This window comes from Archocentrus centrarchus, chromosome 16 (assembly GCF_007364275.1).
Source record: "Archocentrus centrarchus isolate MPI-CPG fArcCen1 chromosome 16, fArcCen1, whole genome shotgun sequence".
Classification (NCBI taxonomy): Eukaryota; Metazoa; Chordata; class Actinopteri; order Cichliformes; family Cichlidae; genus Archocentrus; species Archocentrus centrarchus.
Genome location: NC_044361.1, coordinates 35,229,203 through 35,245,720, shown reverse-complemented (window position 1 = coordinate 35,245,720; position 16,518 = coordinate 35,229,203). Strand labels below are relative to the sequence as shown.

The following is a 16,518-nucleotide window of genomic DNA, read 5'->3' as shown; positions in this document are numbered from 1 at the left end:
TCCACAAAAATGTTACATTTATTATCCACAGAGACATTTTTGACAGATAAGTCTTTTATTAAAGACTTGATGTTTCTTCAGTTTTACTCATTTTACAATCAAGTTTCCTCTGAAAAACACTCGCCTCCTGCTTTCTGATTAACTGGAGAAAGAAATAAAACTCTCAGGGAAACATTTAAAACTTAAACTTGTCGGATCTCCAGTTTATCGTCATGTTCTCAGACGTGTTCAGAAGGCTTTGAGCAAACCTGCAGTTTTTAAATCTCTCGCTGAGATTTCAGCACGGCTCTCAGAGAGCAAACGCTTCTGTTTCCAACTGAGCTTCATGCTGAAGGTCACACGGTGCTGGAGCTGCGTCTCAGCAGACTTCAGTTTAACAGGCCACAGTCTCCAAGCTCAGAGGGCAGCGCTTTCACAGTTATCCATGCATCAACTCTGTCCTTTGGCCGCCTCTCTCGACCACCCGCTCTGACGGCCGGCTCCTTTCCCTCTGCCTCCACCTCCTCCTCCTCCTCTCTTCCTCCTGTGTCCCGGTCGCTGCCCGGTGAACCCTCCGCCCTCCTCCCTGATGGCACCCTGAGCCCACAGGGTGTCATAGCGACCCGGCGCCTGGTATCCTGACTGGTTCGAGTCCAGTGCCTCTCTGGAGAGGAGGATCCAGATGGCAGGCAGATTCCTGCTGACAGTGAGGCTGTCGAGGCCGGCAGCAGGCTCCAGCGGCTCCCACACCTCCTCCACGGTGCTATACAGCAGCTTAGTGAGCTGGTGGAGCCCCTTCACACGCCTCTTCATGATCTCTGCACATGTGATGGCTTTGGAGACACCTTTACCGCTCGCGGTGAAGATGATCTGTCTGCAGAGAGGCCGGCCCGGGGCCTCCAGTGGTCCTTGAGTGCCACCTTCCTCAGGTGGGGGTTGTCCCTCCTCCTCACCCGCTTGTGTTTTGGCCTCCATGCGGCTCAGAGCATAGCGCAGCAGGTTTCGGATCTTGCTGCCGTCTTTGACGCGGATCTCCGGCGTGTCGGCGGTGAGGTTGGCGAAGGGGCAGACGCAGGGCTGCTCCACGGTCCGAGCTTTGCGGTAGTTCTCCATCTGCAGACACACAGATAACAGACAGACATTACACCCCTCGCTTCCTGCAGCAGGAATCACTGCATTAGTAAAAGATCATTGCATTTACTACAGCTCCTGTGCCCAAGACCTCTCGCATAGCTCACACAGACAAGCATGGACACCTATGAGAATCACCAGGTAACCTAACCTAACCTAACTGCATGTGTTTGGACTGTGGGTGGAAGCACGAGCACCCGGATTGAAAACATGCAGAGGCAGGAAGAACGTGCAAAGTCCACACAGAAAGGCTCTGGCCAGAAGGCGGATTCGAACCCGGGCCCTTCTTGCTGTGATTCAACAGTACTAACCACCAGGTTACCTAATTAGTGGGGTTATGTAAATTGGTGATTCTAACCTGTCCATAGGTGCGAATGGTTGTCTGTTTCTTTGTATTAGCCCTGGAACAGGCTGGCCATCTAACCAGGTGTACCCTGCCTCTCACCCTATGGTAACTGCGATAGGCTCATACCTCCTGCTCCACACTCTCCTCACTTGTAAACATGATCCTCTAATACATCAAGGCCACTGCCTAAGGAGGGGCCATTCCACCCTTTTCCAGTTGGGAATCATGTCCTCAGACTTGGAGGCACAAATTCTCATGTTAAGCTTCACACTCAGCTGCAAACCACCCCAGCAACAGCTGGAGGCCTCTGCATCATCAGAGATTAGACCACCAAAGCCCCCACCATGTCTCAAAATGTGTGCATAACAATTCTGAACACAATCAGTGACAAAGGGCAGCCCTGTCTGACTTACTGCTGGCAATGCAAACCAAGCCCTTCCCATCACCACACAGGGACCAGAAACAACTGAAGTGAAAATCACCCTCATGCTGTGCTCATGGGCACACTGGCTGTGACAGGAGGAGCAAACGTTCCACCTTCCTGTCTGTGTTTGGGACCAAACAGTGATCCAGTGACGCAGTGGCCCTACCCTGTCACCCTATCACCCTATCCCATCACTATGCCATACTGTAATTTAGGACACAGAGAACATTAACTGGATAAACAGCTCACTTTACTAAAACTGCACGGGGGGCTTCTGTCTCTGGAGATCAGCAGAAACAGAAACAATGATGTCACATAATTCGGAACAAACTCACCGAGTCATAAAAACTGTAAAAATTCAAACGCAAAAGGAGGTAAATGTACCTGTGGGGCCGCAGCAGGACGCAGGTGAACCTGCTGGGTCGCTTTTGCCAATGAACCCACATGAACTCTCAGAGCTGCTGCTGTGTGTAATGTGCGCTGATGTGAGGCAGGGCCCGCACTGACTGCGGGGAACGCAGAGGAAGGATGCATCATGACTGCGCTTTCTCTCTAAACCGGACGGATTTTTAATGGAGGCCGGACCGGCGCCGTTTCAAACGTTTTCTGCGTCCTGAGGCTCGACCAGCCGCCGGACACACGGAGGCTAAACTGAGCTTCCCTCCATGAACCCACCGACTGCGGGGAATCCGCTCATGCTGCGCAACATGGCGGAAAACTGCGGCGTTAGCTCAGGAGGGAACACGTTTCATTTTATAACGAAAATCCCGCGTTTGGCATCTTACCGTCGCCTTCTTTCACACTGCCGCCCTCCACATGTTTACTGCTACTCCTCCGCTCTGCCGTAACACCACACGAACTGTCGTAAACTGCTGCGTTTATCAGAAGATGTGAGCCACACTCCAGTCCAGTAGGTGGCGTTTGGCCCATGTGGTTTTGCCAACCGCCAGTAGAACCACAAGAAGAGGAAGGAGAAGAAGGAGGAGGTTGTTTGAACAGAGAGAAATGGTCCAGCAGTCGTGCTGGCAGTGACATGCTGGCTTTGTAGTAACTGTCTCAGAGTTTGCAGTGGTTTGGGGTGGGTGGAGTTTTCCACGTGTGCTTTCCATGTAACAAAAAGCTGCAGGTACTGATTCACTGATGTGTGTATCACTTTATATTTCGCTGCTTGATCTATGATAATGTGACGTACCTGCAACATAACGAAGCAAAGCTTTAAAATAAACTGTACAGAGTATATTTGCATCCAAAATTAGAGAACATGGTGAGAAGTAATGAAGTACAAATACTTTGCTACTGTTTTCCAGTAGCATTTTTTGTACTTTTTTTTTTTATCCTTTTTTCTTTTCTAAGCCTGTCATGTCTGGCAGATCTTGCAAGCAGAACTGTGATCTGAATGCACTGTTGTGCCAAACATAATTACTCAACATGAGCTCTATAGTTTCTCTATAGGCTCTTCTTGTTAATGTTTGACCCTTAACTTTATTTATTTATTCTTGACATACAGATAGCTATGCCAGAGGTGACAGGCTGAGAAAAAAGAAAAGAATGTGGAGAAAATAGAAAAAAGGGGACAGAGCAAGTAAATAAACCAAAATAGTTCATCACTTGATGAACCTGTAAGATGAGAAAAAATACATACAAATTACTAACAATACTTGAAAAAATACATTTGTGTGGTTAAAAACAAAACAAACGAAGCATGGCTTCACAAACCAACAGTTCTGTTGTGTTGTGATTGCGCGGGTGTTTGTGTCGGTGTCATGAAATGTACTTACCAATGAGGACAGAACGCTGCAGCTGCGCCCATCAGAAGCTAGAGGCAGGCAGAGAAAGCCCCAGAAAACCAGGCCACCAGCAGCCCATCAAGACCCATGAAGACCTGCGGCCACTCATTCTAAAGAGAACCGCACACCCACCCCAGCAGATGGGAGATGGAGCCCCCCCCAGTCGAGGAGCAAGGGCCCCAGAGAACACGAGGCGATGAGGAAATGCATTTACAGACACATTTCTGTGGTTATGACAAGTGTTGCTGTGTGGTGGTTCTGCCTTTTCTTGGGTATAATAAAATAATTAAAAATTGTTCCTGGATTGATGCTGTGGTTGACACTTTTATGAGTTTGGTGGATCCACAGTAAAGGCTGACAGATCCAATATGCCAACTTCCTGTAGTGGAAGAATGACTGTGGAGAATGAACTGCAAGCTCTGCTGTTGACCTGTTGGGCTCCATCGTCGTTATCAAAGTACAAACAAAACACAAACCGAGGCTGCGGTTAGATGATCCGTACAAAGTCGGACTCAGGAGTCTTTGTTGCTGCCTTCATCCAGTTATTTATCTGCAGTTTCTACTGCATTAGAACTTCTTAGTCGGGTCATGTATGAAGACTGTTTGTTTTCCTGCTGTATTTTTGACATTAGACTGCAGTGCTGCATGCCACACCTCTGCACTGTTTAGAGACTACATGCAAATGATGACATAACCACTGGTCTCTGTTCCTTCACTTCCTGTTGGGATACTTTGCTAATATTTCAGGACCTGCTTACCTTCCCACTCATAGTCCTTGATAAACGCACCATCACAGCAAACTCGAGCTGCTGCAGCAGATAGAAACCCTCCTGTCTCTGGACCAAGGCCTTAAACGGCTAAACTGAAAACTCTGATTTCCCCCAAAGATTCCTGATCTCTGAGAAACGTCCCTGCAGCTAAAGGAGAAAGAAGATAAGAAGCTGTAATCTGTGCTCATGATAACCTCATAATGACTGAAAGAATAAAACACTGTTTTAAAACAAACTATGATGAACCAGAAATGAGCTGCAGTTGCTTCCAAATAATGTTCATAACCTATTAATTATTATTGCATGCTGCAGAGCAAACATGCATCCACACCACATTAACACAGATGAGAATATTACAGTTATCAGTCCAGTTTCCAAAACCTCAATATGAAACATGAGGGAAATGTGACTGCCAACAAAAAGTGGAACAGCTTGGTGGAGCTATTGTTCTGGGCCGCAGCAAACTGCAGTGATGTTCCCAGTAATTCATCTTATATAAGCATCCTCTGTTTGGGAGAATTTCTTCAGAATTTCCAAAGAACCAAACTCTGGCTCTGTTTTTCCAGAAAAAGATGGTCCTGCCAGGATGGATTCTTCCCATGCAGCTCTCTCTCTCTCTCTCTCTCTCTCTCTCTCACACACACACTCACACTCACACACACACACACACACACACACACACACACACACATTGTGTTCTCTTTCCAATGTGAGTACAATAAGAGGAAAAATGTGTTTTTTAGCATTAAATGCTTTAGTCAGTATTAACTGCAGAGCCACTTTCCTCTGAACCTCAAGCTGCATGTAGATGGCCAAAAAGATAAGGACACAATTAATACAAATAATATTAAAAGAGCAAATGATTTTCAGCTTAACATTTACTAGTTTACATACTAGTTTTCTTTAGAAAGCAGCAATGATTTTGCTTTACATGCAAAAACAGAATTATTTAAGAAAAAAATAAAATTACTAGGTCAATATTATTACACCCCGAATAACCTTTTTATTGAGCCACAGCACAAACCACTGCTGTGCAATGATGTGCTTTAACTTTGTGATGCTCAAAATGCATCAAGTGAAGTTTAAACTGAGGGTTACCTTCCAGTTCACACACAGCATGAAAACCTCAGCAAAGCTTTGAGCTGTCACTAGAATGAAAATCATGCCAAAAGCAAAAGAAATCAGTTTAGCCTTGAGAAAAAAAAGTGATCACAGCATTTCCAAGTGTGAAGAAGTGGAGCGAGAAACATCAAAAAATTAAAAGCGAGCCACGCAGTCCAGATTGAACCTGGCAGAGGCAGGAAGTGAGAGATTATGAAGACTCTGGAAAGAAAACTAGTGAGAGACGTGTATAAGGACCTCAGAGTAACAGCCGAGACACCAGTGAATGATGGGAATTTTAATCTCAAAGACAACAGTCACTAGAACCCTGCACAGGAATGAACCACAACCAAGAAAAACTCCACTTCTGCCCAGAAGACTAATTCAAGCCAGACTGACAGATGCTAATCGCAACCAGGAGAAGATTCTGCACTGGAAGCATCCTTTGGTCAGATGAGAGGAAACTAGAGCTCTTTGGCCACAGAGACCCTGCTTAGAAGGGAGAACCCAGAGAACATCGTCCCCACAGTGAAACATGGTGGTGTGACTGTCATGCTGTGGGAATGCTTCAGTGTGTCTGGAACTGGGAATCTTGTCAAAGTGGAAGGAATCATGGAGAAAGGATATGTGAAGATTTTGAAAGAAAGCCTCATGCAGTCACTGCTTTGTCTTCTAACAGTACCATGACCTAAAACATGCATCACTCCTGGTGAAGAACGATCTCCAGAAGACTAAAGTGAACATTACTGACGGGTCTGCACAAAGCTCTGATTTGAATCCAGTTGAAAATCTGGGGTGAACTGAAGACCAAAGTCCATGTCAGGAGACCAGCAAAGCTTGAGGAGCTTGAGAGATTCACCAAAGAAGACTGGGCTGGGATTGCTCAGGAGACGTGTGAGGTTTGCTGAAGACTGCAACAAGTGACTGCAGGCTGTTATCCAGCACACAGGACACACAACTTCCTGGGAAATGCTTGCATTCTGTCTGATGACCAGCAGACAGTGACTCCCAACTCCTCTGGCTGTAAAGAGTCAAAATAAAATAATAGTCTTGTGCCGTTAATGCACATATGGTAATACAGTAATAATGTGTTTTTGTATGTTTTTGCAGAGTTATGGTTAAAGACTTACTACCTCCATGCACATTTAGTATCTACAGAGAATACGCTCATGCGGTTATTTCCTGAGCACAGAGTTTGTGGAGGAGCAGGCAGGCAGGTGAGCAATTCCAGATATGAAAGTGTTGCTTGAAAGCTAAGAATAGAAGCTAAAGTGAGCCTGATGCTGCAGCAGTCAGGTGAAGGTGTAGAGGAAAAGCCAAGAAAAGCTGCAGGGAAATGGGGGATGAGTAACAGATGAGCTGCTGGAGCTGGAAGACGCGCCTCCTGGTCAACCAGGAGCATCTGTGCAGAGGCAGGGGCTGAGAGAGCCAGAGGAAGAGAAAAGATGGGAAAGAAGGAGCAGCTCTGCATTCCTGGGAAAAAGACACTCAAAGCCTTGTTGCTAATTTTTTTTCTTCAGATTTCTTTCATGGTAATATTGTAATTGTGAGGGGGGGGGGGGGGGGGGGGGTTGACAATAATTTCCAAGTCAAACAACAACAAACAACTTTTTATTGTCACATACACATGATGTAGTGAAATTTAGTCTCTGCATTTAACCCATGCAGACACACACAGCACATGTGGAGCAGGGGACAGCAAAGGTTTTTTTGACATCTGATTTATTTATTGGTTTATTTTTCTGTTCTGCATTATTGGGTCACAAACTGCTGTCCATTCTGTTTATTTCAGCTGCATATTAAATTGTGCACAAACGATACAGTGCTGTGAAAAAGTATCTGCCCCCTTCCTGATTTCTCATTTGCATATTTGTCACACATGTTGCAGATCAATTTTTAATATCAGACAAATATAACCAGAATAAATTCAACATGCAGTTTTTCATTAAATTATGAATTTACTGATCGATCAAATTTTTTTTAAAAGATGAGTTCAGTGTCTCTGCCACACTCAGGCCTGATCACTGCACGCCTGCTGAAGGAAGAAGCTGTCTGACAAAGTGAAGCAGGCACTGAAAGAGCAGCACATCATGCTACGATTTAAAGAACCAGCTGAGACACAAAGTCAGTGACATCTATCAGCCTGGAAAGGGTTACAGAGCCATTTCTAAGGCTTTGGGACCCCAGGCCTACCAAGATTACTCCAAGAGCGCATCGACAACTCATCCAGGAGGTCACAGAAGAACCCAGAACAACATCTAAAGAACTGCAGACCTCACTTGGATCAGTTAAGGTCCTCTCACATTTGCCAACAAACATCCTGATGAGCCCCAAAACTTTAGGGAAAAGATTCTGAGGAAAGGAGGAAGTTTTGAGTCCCGTTATATCTGCATAACACAGCATTTCATCAAAAGCTCATCAGACCAACAGTCAGACATGGTAATGGTAGTGTGAAGGTCTGTTCATGTCCTGAAGCATGGTTGGGTTACTCAGCAGGCCAACACAGCAGAAGGTCCACCTCTGAACGGCTCAAAACCCAAATGAAAGGTTTAAAGTGACCAAGTCAGAGTCTGGACATAAATCAGATTGAGATGCTTTCACATGCTTTTGCCAGTGAATGAGCAGAAAACAGATGAAATATCAGGATACTGATTCTTGCATTTGTTTGCACAGTTCTTGAGTTCTGCTGTGAGAATAAGTCAAAGTCAGAGCTCAGAATCTGGATCCTCCTCTATCTCCAGTCTGAAGCCATCAGCAGTTACAAACTCTTTAAGGACACACAGATGCATCAGTATGACCAGAAATTATTTTCCTCTGAAATCCAAATTAAAGATGTAAATCCACATCTGTGCAGCATATAAAGGGAGGAGCTGGAGGAGGTCCCAGCCTTCCTCCTCCACCTCCCCGTCATCGTCCCTCTCCTCCTCTCGAGCATCTAAAAGCAGCCGTGAGCCTGCAGCTCTGGGTCTGCTGTGTTTGGGTGCAGAGGGTCCTGATGCTGCTGCAGCAGAGCTGTAAGTGGGTTCAAATGTTTCTTTCTGTAACAGAAATGCAGATTTTTCTGGCTCAGGTTGGGAAGTTTGATGTTGAGGACTTTTCTTTCAGTCTGCAGGATAAAATCTGCTGGAGTGTGACAGAGGCTGTTATTTTACACTTACAGAGACTTGTTGCATGCACAGTGTACGCTCTGTGTCCTTCTGACAGTATCGCCTGATGATATCTGATCTCAGCTCAGTTTATGGCTCCTTGTTGTCAGCCTGCTGTCCGTGTGATTCTGCTTTAAAATCAGATGGTTGTGAAAAGCAGCAGTTTTTCTGCTGAGACTTTCAGTGAAGCTCAGAAACTTTTCTTAAGTACAGACTGAAGGACTGCGACTCATCGTGTGTCAGAGTGGAGCAGGCGTTAATATTTTGGCTGCAGATGGTACCCATAACGATGAGCATGTTTCCTACCTTGGCATCCTTACGTGGCTTCAGTTTGTGATTCATTTCAAATGTTCTTCTTGCTGAATGTTTGGATGCAATAACTCTGGCTCGTCCCTCTGACCTGTTGCTCCTTTATCCTCCACATAAGAACCAGCAGCTTTGTATAGTTCACAGATCCAGACTGACACTCGGGGTGAGTGGAGCAGCTCCAAGGCTTCACCTTCAAATCAATATTAGACACGTAATACTGATTTGAAGATTTTAAAAAAGGAAAGACATGCACATCCAAAGATAATTGAAGGCTGGGTGCTGGGCCAAAAAATATAACCAAGAAACAGATAAAAAGGTCCGCACACCAGCAAAGCTCCTGAATAATGTTTAATTCGAGACAAACCTTAACAATGACTGACGTCTCGGGCCATAAGAAAGGTAATTTATTGCCCAAAACATCACTCTTTATGAAGTTTGATCTTCAGTGCACAGATTTAGTGGATTAGCTCATGGTTTGGGGCTTTACATGTCTTAATGGCATAAATGTGGTAACTGAGTGTGATGTTGTGCAACCGTTGTGTTGCTGTTGTGTATAGATGGGCTGCTGAAGTCTAAGTTCAGAGCTGCCTACTAACGACTCATTTAAAAAGAATATTAGAAGGACTTTATTTTGTATTATCCATCCATCCACTCTCTCCATCTTAAAAATAAAGTTGAAATATTTTGAGTTTAATCTCAGATTTTGGATCTTTTGGCTTTAATCAGGCTCTTTTACGCATGAATATGAGAAGGCAAGGTTTTTCTTTCTGGGTGTTTTTAATTCCTCCTTTAAAAAAAAAAAAAAGTCTTTAAGAATCTTTTTTTCACTGCGTTACAAACATGTCCACTCAGCTGGATACCGTATGTTTGACTTTGAACCATTAACAGAAAATATGTGTGAAAACTATGAAATAAAAGCATTTTAAATGCTGCTAATCTTTCAGTCTCTTGCAGTTTAACATATTCTAATACTTTTCAGAAATGTTGAACCTAGTTAGCTCCTGACTGATGAATGATGAAAAAAAAAAAAAATGCACTTTCAGAAAGCAGCTTAATATTTCACTACCATTTACAATAATTCACTTTGCCAGGAAATTTGGCAAAACTTCCAGGGCACAAACCCAAAAATAAAATGTCTGCATCAATTAACAGGTACTAAATATGATTTTACAAAAAGTGCCAACTATGGGATGTAGAACTAAAAAGAAATCCTGGTTGATGCTGTACAAATGTTCCTTTTCCCTCTGATTTGCTCATCACACCTGTCTCATCTCCACTAACTATATTGCATGGAAAGCATGCAAAACATACAGGGCAGCACCGTGGTGTCTGCTGGCATTTTTTGCTTTGGTGAGAAGAGGCCAGTGGTTACCAGGGCCAAACCTGATCTCAGGGGGCGGCCGGGACGCCGCTCTGTGTTTCACTGGAGTAGAGTTCCCCTTGGTCTTCCTCTTGTTGCAACCTGCACTTATTTGTGCACAAGCCACAGAAGCCTTGAAATGAAGGAGATCCCTCCGTTCCAACCCAGACATTCTGTAAAGGTGCCAGGCCTCCACAGTAGTCTGGACCTGAGCTCTGTCTGCTCAGCTCCCTCAGTATCACCAGCTCCTCCAGCAACCTCAGATCCACTGTCACCACTGCTGGCAGTGACCTGTCCTTGACTCAGATGGTGTATGCGCCACCGTCCTTGAATGCTACAAAATCTAAAAACAGTAATATTCACTCAGTTTATGAAGATAATATGCAAAAATATTTTGTTTTTTAAAACTGCTACATTAGTTAGATTCTAACAGTAATGAGAAGCACTGTGGCGCAGTGGTTAGCACTGCTGCCTCACAGTTAGAATACCATCTAGAAGGCCTGGGTTTGATTCCACCTTGGCCCAGGTCCCTCCCTCTCTCTGTGTGGCATTTGCATGTTGTCTGCGTGGGTTTCCTCTGGGTACTCCGGTTTCCTCCCACAGTCCAAAGACAGGCACTTACTGGTTAGGTTAACTGGAAACTCTAAATTGCCCATAGGCGTGAGTGTGGATGTTGTCTCTCTCTCTGTGTTGGCCCTGCGACGGGCTGGCAACTTGTACAGGGTGTACCCTGCCTCTCACCCTATGTCAGCTGGGATAGGCTCAAGCCCCCTGAACAGGATAAGCAGAAGTGAATGGATGGATGGAACTACACTAAAACTGTCACTGTACATGAGGTTTGTCAAGAACATCAAAGTTACAGTAATGGTATGAATTGCAGTTGAAATATAACCAGTGATTCAACATTTCTGACTTTCTGTTGAGTAAAACCAGTGATGACTGGCCAGTAGGGGGCAGTGTATGGGATGATGCACGAGCATCCAGTATGTTGGCTGATGATATGCAACTATAACAACAAAGTACATGCAAATTCAAGAGAACTGTCCTGTGTCCTCTGCGGCGACGACTGCACGAAAGGGCTATGATCTCATTTATAGTTGTTCATTTTGAAAATAAAGTCAAAAATTTTGAGCAAAATCTCAAAGTACTGTTACAGGATTAAAGTCAAAATAGCATTTCAAGAAAAAAGTAAAAATATTATCTTTCCTTTTTCAATCCTTCTGCTATATTTTTCTTGGTGTGGCACTAATACTCCATCAAAGAGCTGCAGTACGTGTGCGTGAGCTTGTGAAGCATGAAGTGTAGCAATAGTGTAACCACTAGAGTGATAACACACACAGACTGAAAAAATATTCCTCAATGGTTGATGTTCCATTAGCTTAGTGTTTCATAATTAGGAGTTATTTTAGTCATATATTCATATTGTAATATTTATTTAAGGCAGAGAACAAAATACAAGGACACTCGACTTAATAATAATAATATAACTATTTATAATCTCAGACTTAAAATAGTTTAATAGGTACTCAGTATGACAACCCCAGACAACAGACAAAGATCAGCTCAGGCAAGGTTCTCTCTCCAAAATGACTGCACCCAATCACTGCAAAATGGAAATCAACACATGCTATTCCATAACACCCCACTGCAACCCAAATGGACCGTCACACTACCGGCCTAAATCACTCCACTGCAAAACACCACAGAGGGAGAAGGGGGACCATCCCTCGCAGCTCTACTGCTGCTTCCTAAAATTATCAGACCAGTTCCCTATTAAAACAATCACTTACACAAAGAGTTTAAAGACTTATAAAAAGCCACTTAGCTGCCGGTCTGATGACAAGACCCCCTCCCATGGGGTTTAAGTGTGGGAAACTCCCTTGGCTGATTGGACACACCTTTGGCTGCCGGGCTCTTCTCTCAAGATGAAGGAACTCCAGCTGCACTGTGAGTTCAATGGACACGCGTGGCTTCACTCCAAATGACTTAAACACACTTCAATCTAACCCAGCCACAATGTATGGCTGGAAGGGCACATCTAAATCCCCAACCCCTAACTACCTAAAAGAGGCAACCAGCCTCTCCTCCTCTCACAGGAACAGCTCTCCTTTCTGTCTTCACCGCCGGTGTTGTGCCAAAAAGTGATCGTCTGCCAAAAAGTGATTGCCAGAAAATGATTGCCCATATTTAAACTGTTGTAAATGACTTCTTGACCTATAATCTGTGAAAAATAAGTCAAGCATATTTCTCATGAATGATATCAAGTCATTTTGAGTAAGAAACAACATTTCTGTCACAACGTAGAAGCTGCAATCAGTTTTTGGCAGCGACTTTTATATATTCTTTATTTATCAGGGTAAAAACTGCGATTGGCCAGATTTTTAAAGAGATATGTGGCCAAGAGGGCAGCAGAAATCAGAACAAATATGACATTACACTCTATAAAGATATTTTCAGTGACCAAAGAGGACTGGATTTATTATAATGTACGTGCAATAATGCAGAGTCATAAACATACTTGAATAACAGGTCATTTCTTCATTTTATATCTAAGCCCTTCATAAATCCTATTGACTACACTCTATTCACCAATATGAGCAAATACATTACACATAAAAGCACACAGAAACATCAAAAATCACTTTCTGGCAGACGATCACTTTTTGGCACAACACCGGTCACGAGACCTCTTTTTGATGGTCTCGGTCTTGTCATGGACTCGGACCTTGCGGACTCGGGATTTTATTTCAAGACCAGTCAAGACCACAGCTCTGAAGATATCACTAAACCGCCAGATTACTGTCCAATTTATTTGTTAACATCTTTGCTTTTATTGGATCCAAACGTACTGATTCAAATCCAACAAAGATTGCGCTCCTCTGCCTCTCAAAGAAGCGCACCTCGCAGACTCCGCCCCGGCTAGGTCGCTGCTACAGAGCACGGACAGTTTCATTCACAATGTGTACGTTTGATCTCACTATGGTCATGTCTGTGCTGCATAAATCGAAACAGCAACCGGCATGAACACGAAGAGAAGTAAGAGGGAAAATGAAGATCAAAGTAAAATTTGAGGCTTCCGATTCAACAAAAAAATCCCAGCTTGAAAGTTAAACACCAACCTTCATGTATTTTGATACACAAACTAAAAATTTAATGCAGGTTTTAGGGCTGCAACGATTCTAGGAGTAATGCAATTCGATTATTAAAAATCCTCGACACAAATTTGTTGCTTTGATGTTTCGTTTCAACTCTGCAGCTCAGGTGTCTCCGTGTAAGTGGAGCATTTCCTCCACATTAGTTCTCCATCGCTGTAAGAGATTTCCGTCATTTGGGAAAAAAAACAAAAAACAAAAACGACCCTTTAACACGAGTGGATCGCTTAGATGTTTCTCCACGCCTTCACTTCTCTGTGCTGTGAGTGCGCGTGTTTAAATGTGTGCGCGTGTTGTGCAGAGGATGTCAGCTGTAGCCACCAGAACAGACCTATAACCACAGTGTACTGGGGAAAGGGGGGGCTGCTATTAGCACTAGCAATCGTTCGGTGCCCCCCCACCCCCACCCCCTTCAGTACAGAGGGGCTCCGTCAAAATGTTTTTATCAACCACCTGATCAGCAACATGAAGAACAGAGAACTTTGTAGCTGTTCCATCCACCCGGTTTGTTTCACACAGAGAAACATCTGCAGTACGGAAGTTATAATATGTTGATGAATTGTTAAAATGAAAAATTATTTCTTATCCAAGTACTTGATTAATTGACGGAGTAATCAATTGAATACTTGATTACTAAAATAACTGATAGTTGCAGCCCTACTTGTATTCAGAAAGCCATAGTCAAACATTAGTTTTCAGCACCAGCAGAGCTATGAGAGGCCTTCAAGAATAAAATAACTACAGTTCCCATCAGGATGATGTCACTTCCTATTGTTGCATTAAAAAATGATAGTTTTACATTTACTTTAATGGATTACACAGCAGTGGCGAATACGTTTTTTACAGTAGAAGTCGTTGTGAAAGTGCTGTAACTAAGTTTAAAGATCTAATTCCTTCATTGTTATGCTCTTCAGTGCCAACAGAGTGCAGAGCAGCTACCTAAACTCTGCTCCCAGTGAGGTCGATTATCTCGTCAATAGTTTTACATCCTCACTGCGTATAACTTTGGATACTGTGGCTCCTCTGAAAAGGAAAGCTTCAAATCAGAAGTGCCTGACTTCGTGGTATAATTCACAAACACACAGCTTAAAGCAGATAACCCGTAAGCTGGAGAGGGAATGGCGTCTCACTAAATTAGAAGATGCTCATTTAGCCTGGAAAAAGAGTTTGTTGCTCTATAAAAAAGCCCTCCGTAAAGCTAGGACATCTTACTATTCATCATTAATTGAAGAAAATAAGAACAACCCCAGGTTTCTTTTCAGCACTGTAGCCAGGCTGACAAAGAGTCAGAGCTCTGTAGAGCCGAGTATTCCTTTCACGTTAACTAGTAGTGACTTCATGGATTTCTTTACAAATAAAATTTTAGACATTAGAGAAAAAATTATTCATAACCATCTCAAAGATTATTCTTCATGTTCGGCTGCTTTCAGCACTGCTGGTATTTGTTTTGACTCTTTTGCTCCAGTTGATCTTTCAGAGTTAACTTCAATAGTTACTTCCTCCAAACCAGCAACATGTTTATTAGATCCCATTCCTACTAGACTGTTCAAAGAAGTCTTTCCAATTATTGATGCTTCAATCTTAAAAATGATCAATCAGTCTTTGTTAGTTGGCTATGTACCACAGACCTTCAAGGTGGCTGTAATTAAACCTCTACTTAAAAAGCCATCACTTGACCCAGCTGTCTTAGCTAATTATAGGCCAATCTCCAACCTTCCTTTTCTCTCAAAGACTCTTGAAAGAGTAGTTGTAAAACAGCTAACTGATCATCTGCAGAGGAACGGTTTATTTGAAGAGTTTCAGTCAGGTTTCAGAATTCATCACAGTACAGAAACAGCATTAGTGAAGGTTACAAATGATCTTCTTACAGCCTCTGACAGTGGACTCATCTCTGTTCTTGTCCTGTTGGATCTCAGTGCAGCTTTGATACTGTTGACCATAACATTTTATTACAGAGATTAGAGCTTGCTATAGGTATTAAAGGTACTGCACTGCAGTGGTTTGAATCATATTTATCTCATAGACTCCAATTTGTTCATGTAAATGGGGAGTCTTCTTCAGACAGTAAGGTTAATTATGGAGTTCCACAGGGTTCTGTGCTAGGAACAATTCTATTTACATTATACATGCTTCCCTTAGGCAGTATTGTTAGAAAGCACTGCATCAATTTTCATTGTTATGCAGATGATACTCAGCTTTACCTATCAATGAAGCCAGATGACACACATCAATTAGTTAAACTGCAGGAATGTCTTAAAGACATAAAGGCCTGGATGACCTCTAATTTCCTGCTTCTAAATTCAGATAAAACTGAAATTCTTGTTCTCGGCCCCACAAATCTTAGAAACATGGTGTCTAACCAGATACTTACTCTGGATGGCATTACTTTGGCCTCCAGTAACACTGTGAGAAATCTTGGAGTCATTTTTGACCAGGATATGTCCTTCAATGCACATATTAAACAAATATGTAGGACCGCTTTTTTGCATTTGCGCAATATTTCTAAAATTAGAAACATCCTTTCTCAGAGTGATGCTGAAAAGCTCATTCATGCATTTATTACTTCTAGGCTGGACTATTATAATTCATTATTATCAGGCTGTCCTAAAAGCTCCCTGAAAAGCCTTCAGCTGATCCAAAATGCTGCAGCTAGAGTACTGACAGGGACTAGAAAGAGAGAGCAGATTTCTCCCATATTGGCTTCTCTTCATTGGCTCCCTGTTAAATCTAGAATAAGATTTAAAATCCTTCTGCTCACATACAAGGTCTTGAATAATCAGGCCCCATCTTATCTCAAAGACCTCATAGTACCATATCACTCCAACAGAGCACTTCGCTCTCAGACTGCTGGCTTACTTGTGGTTCCTAGGATACTTAAGAGTAGAATGGGAGGCAGAGCCTTCAGCTTTCAGGCGCCTCTTCTGTGGAACCAGCTTCCGGCTTGGATTCGGGAGACAGACACCCTCTCTATTTTTAAGATTAGGCTTAAAACTTTCCTTTATGATAAAGCTTA

General features: G+C 43.2%; 1 protein-coding gene across 2 annotated transcripts; it reads right to left on the bottom strand.

Moving 5' to 3' along the window:
• rpp25l (ribonuclease P/MRP 25 subunit-like) lies at window positions 1–2,790 on the bottom strand. Of its 2 annotated transcripts, none has more exons than XM_030750206.1 (2): window positions 2,666–2,790; window positions 1–1,092 (listed from the first exon to the last, which is right to left on the bottom strand). In XM_030750206.1, exon 2 carries the CDS (start codon window positions 1,090–1,092, stop codon window positions 430–432), a length of 663 nt encoding a protein of 220 aa, XP_030606066.1. In that variant the 5' UTR covers window positions 2,666–2,790; the 3' UTR covers window positions 1–429. The 2 variants fall into 2 exon arrangements, with proteins under 2 accessions (XP_030606066.1, XP_030606065.1); XM_030750205.1 differs by lacking the exon at window positions 2,666–2,790 and adding an exon at window positions 2,265–2,652.
• Window positions 2,791–16,518: the final 13,728 nt, after the last annotated feature.

Excerpts from the sequence above, each read along its gene's own strand:
- rpp25l (XM_030750205.1), bottom strand. The coding sequence starts at position 2,417 with ATGATGCATCCTTCCTCTGCGTTCCCCGCAGTCAGTGCGGGCCCTGCC. Across the intron at positions 1,093-2,264 it reads GTCCTGCTGCGGCCCCACAG|ATGGAGAACTACCGCAAAGC; the intron begins GTACATTTACCT and ends GTGTGTCTGCAG.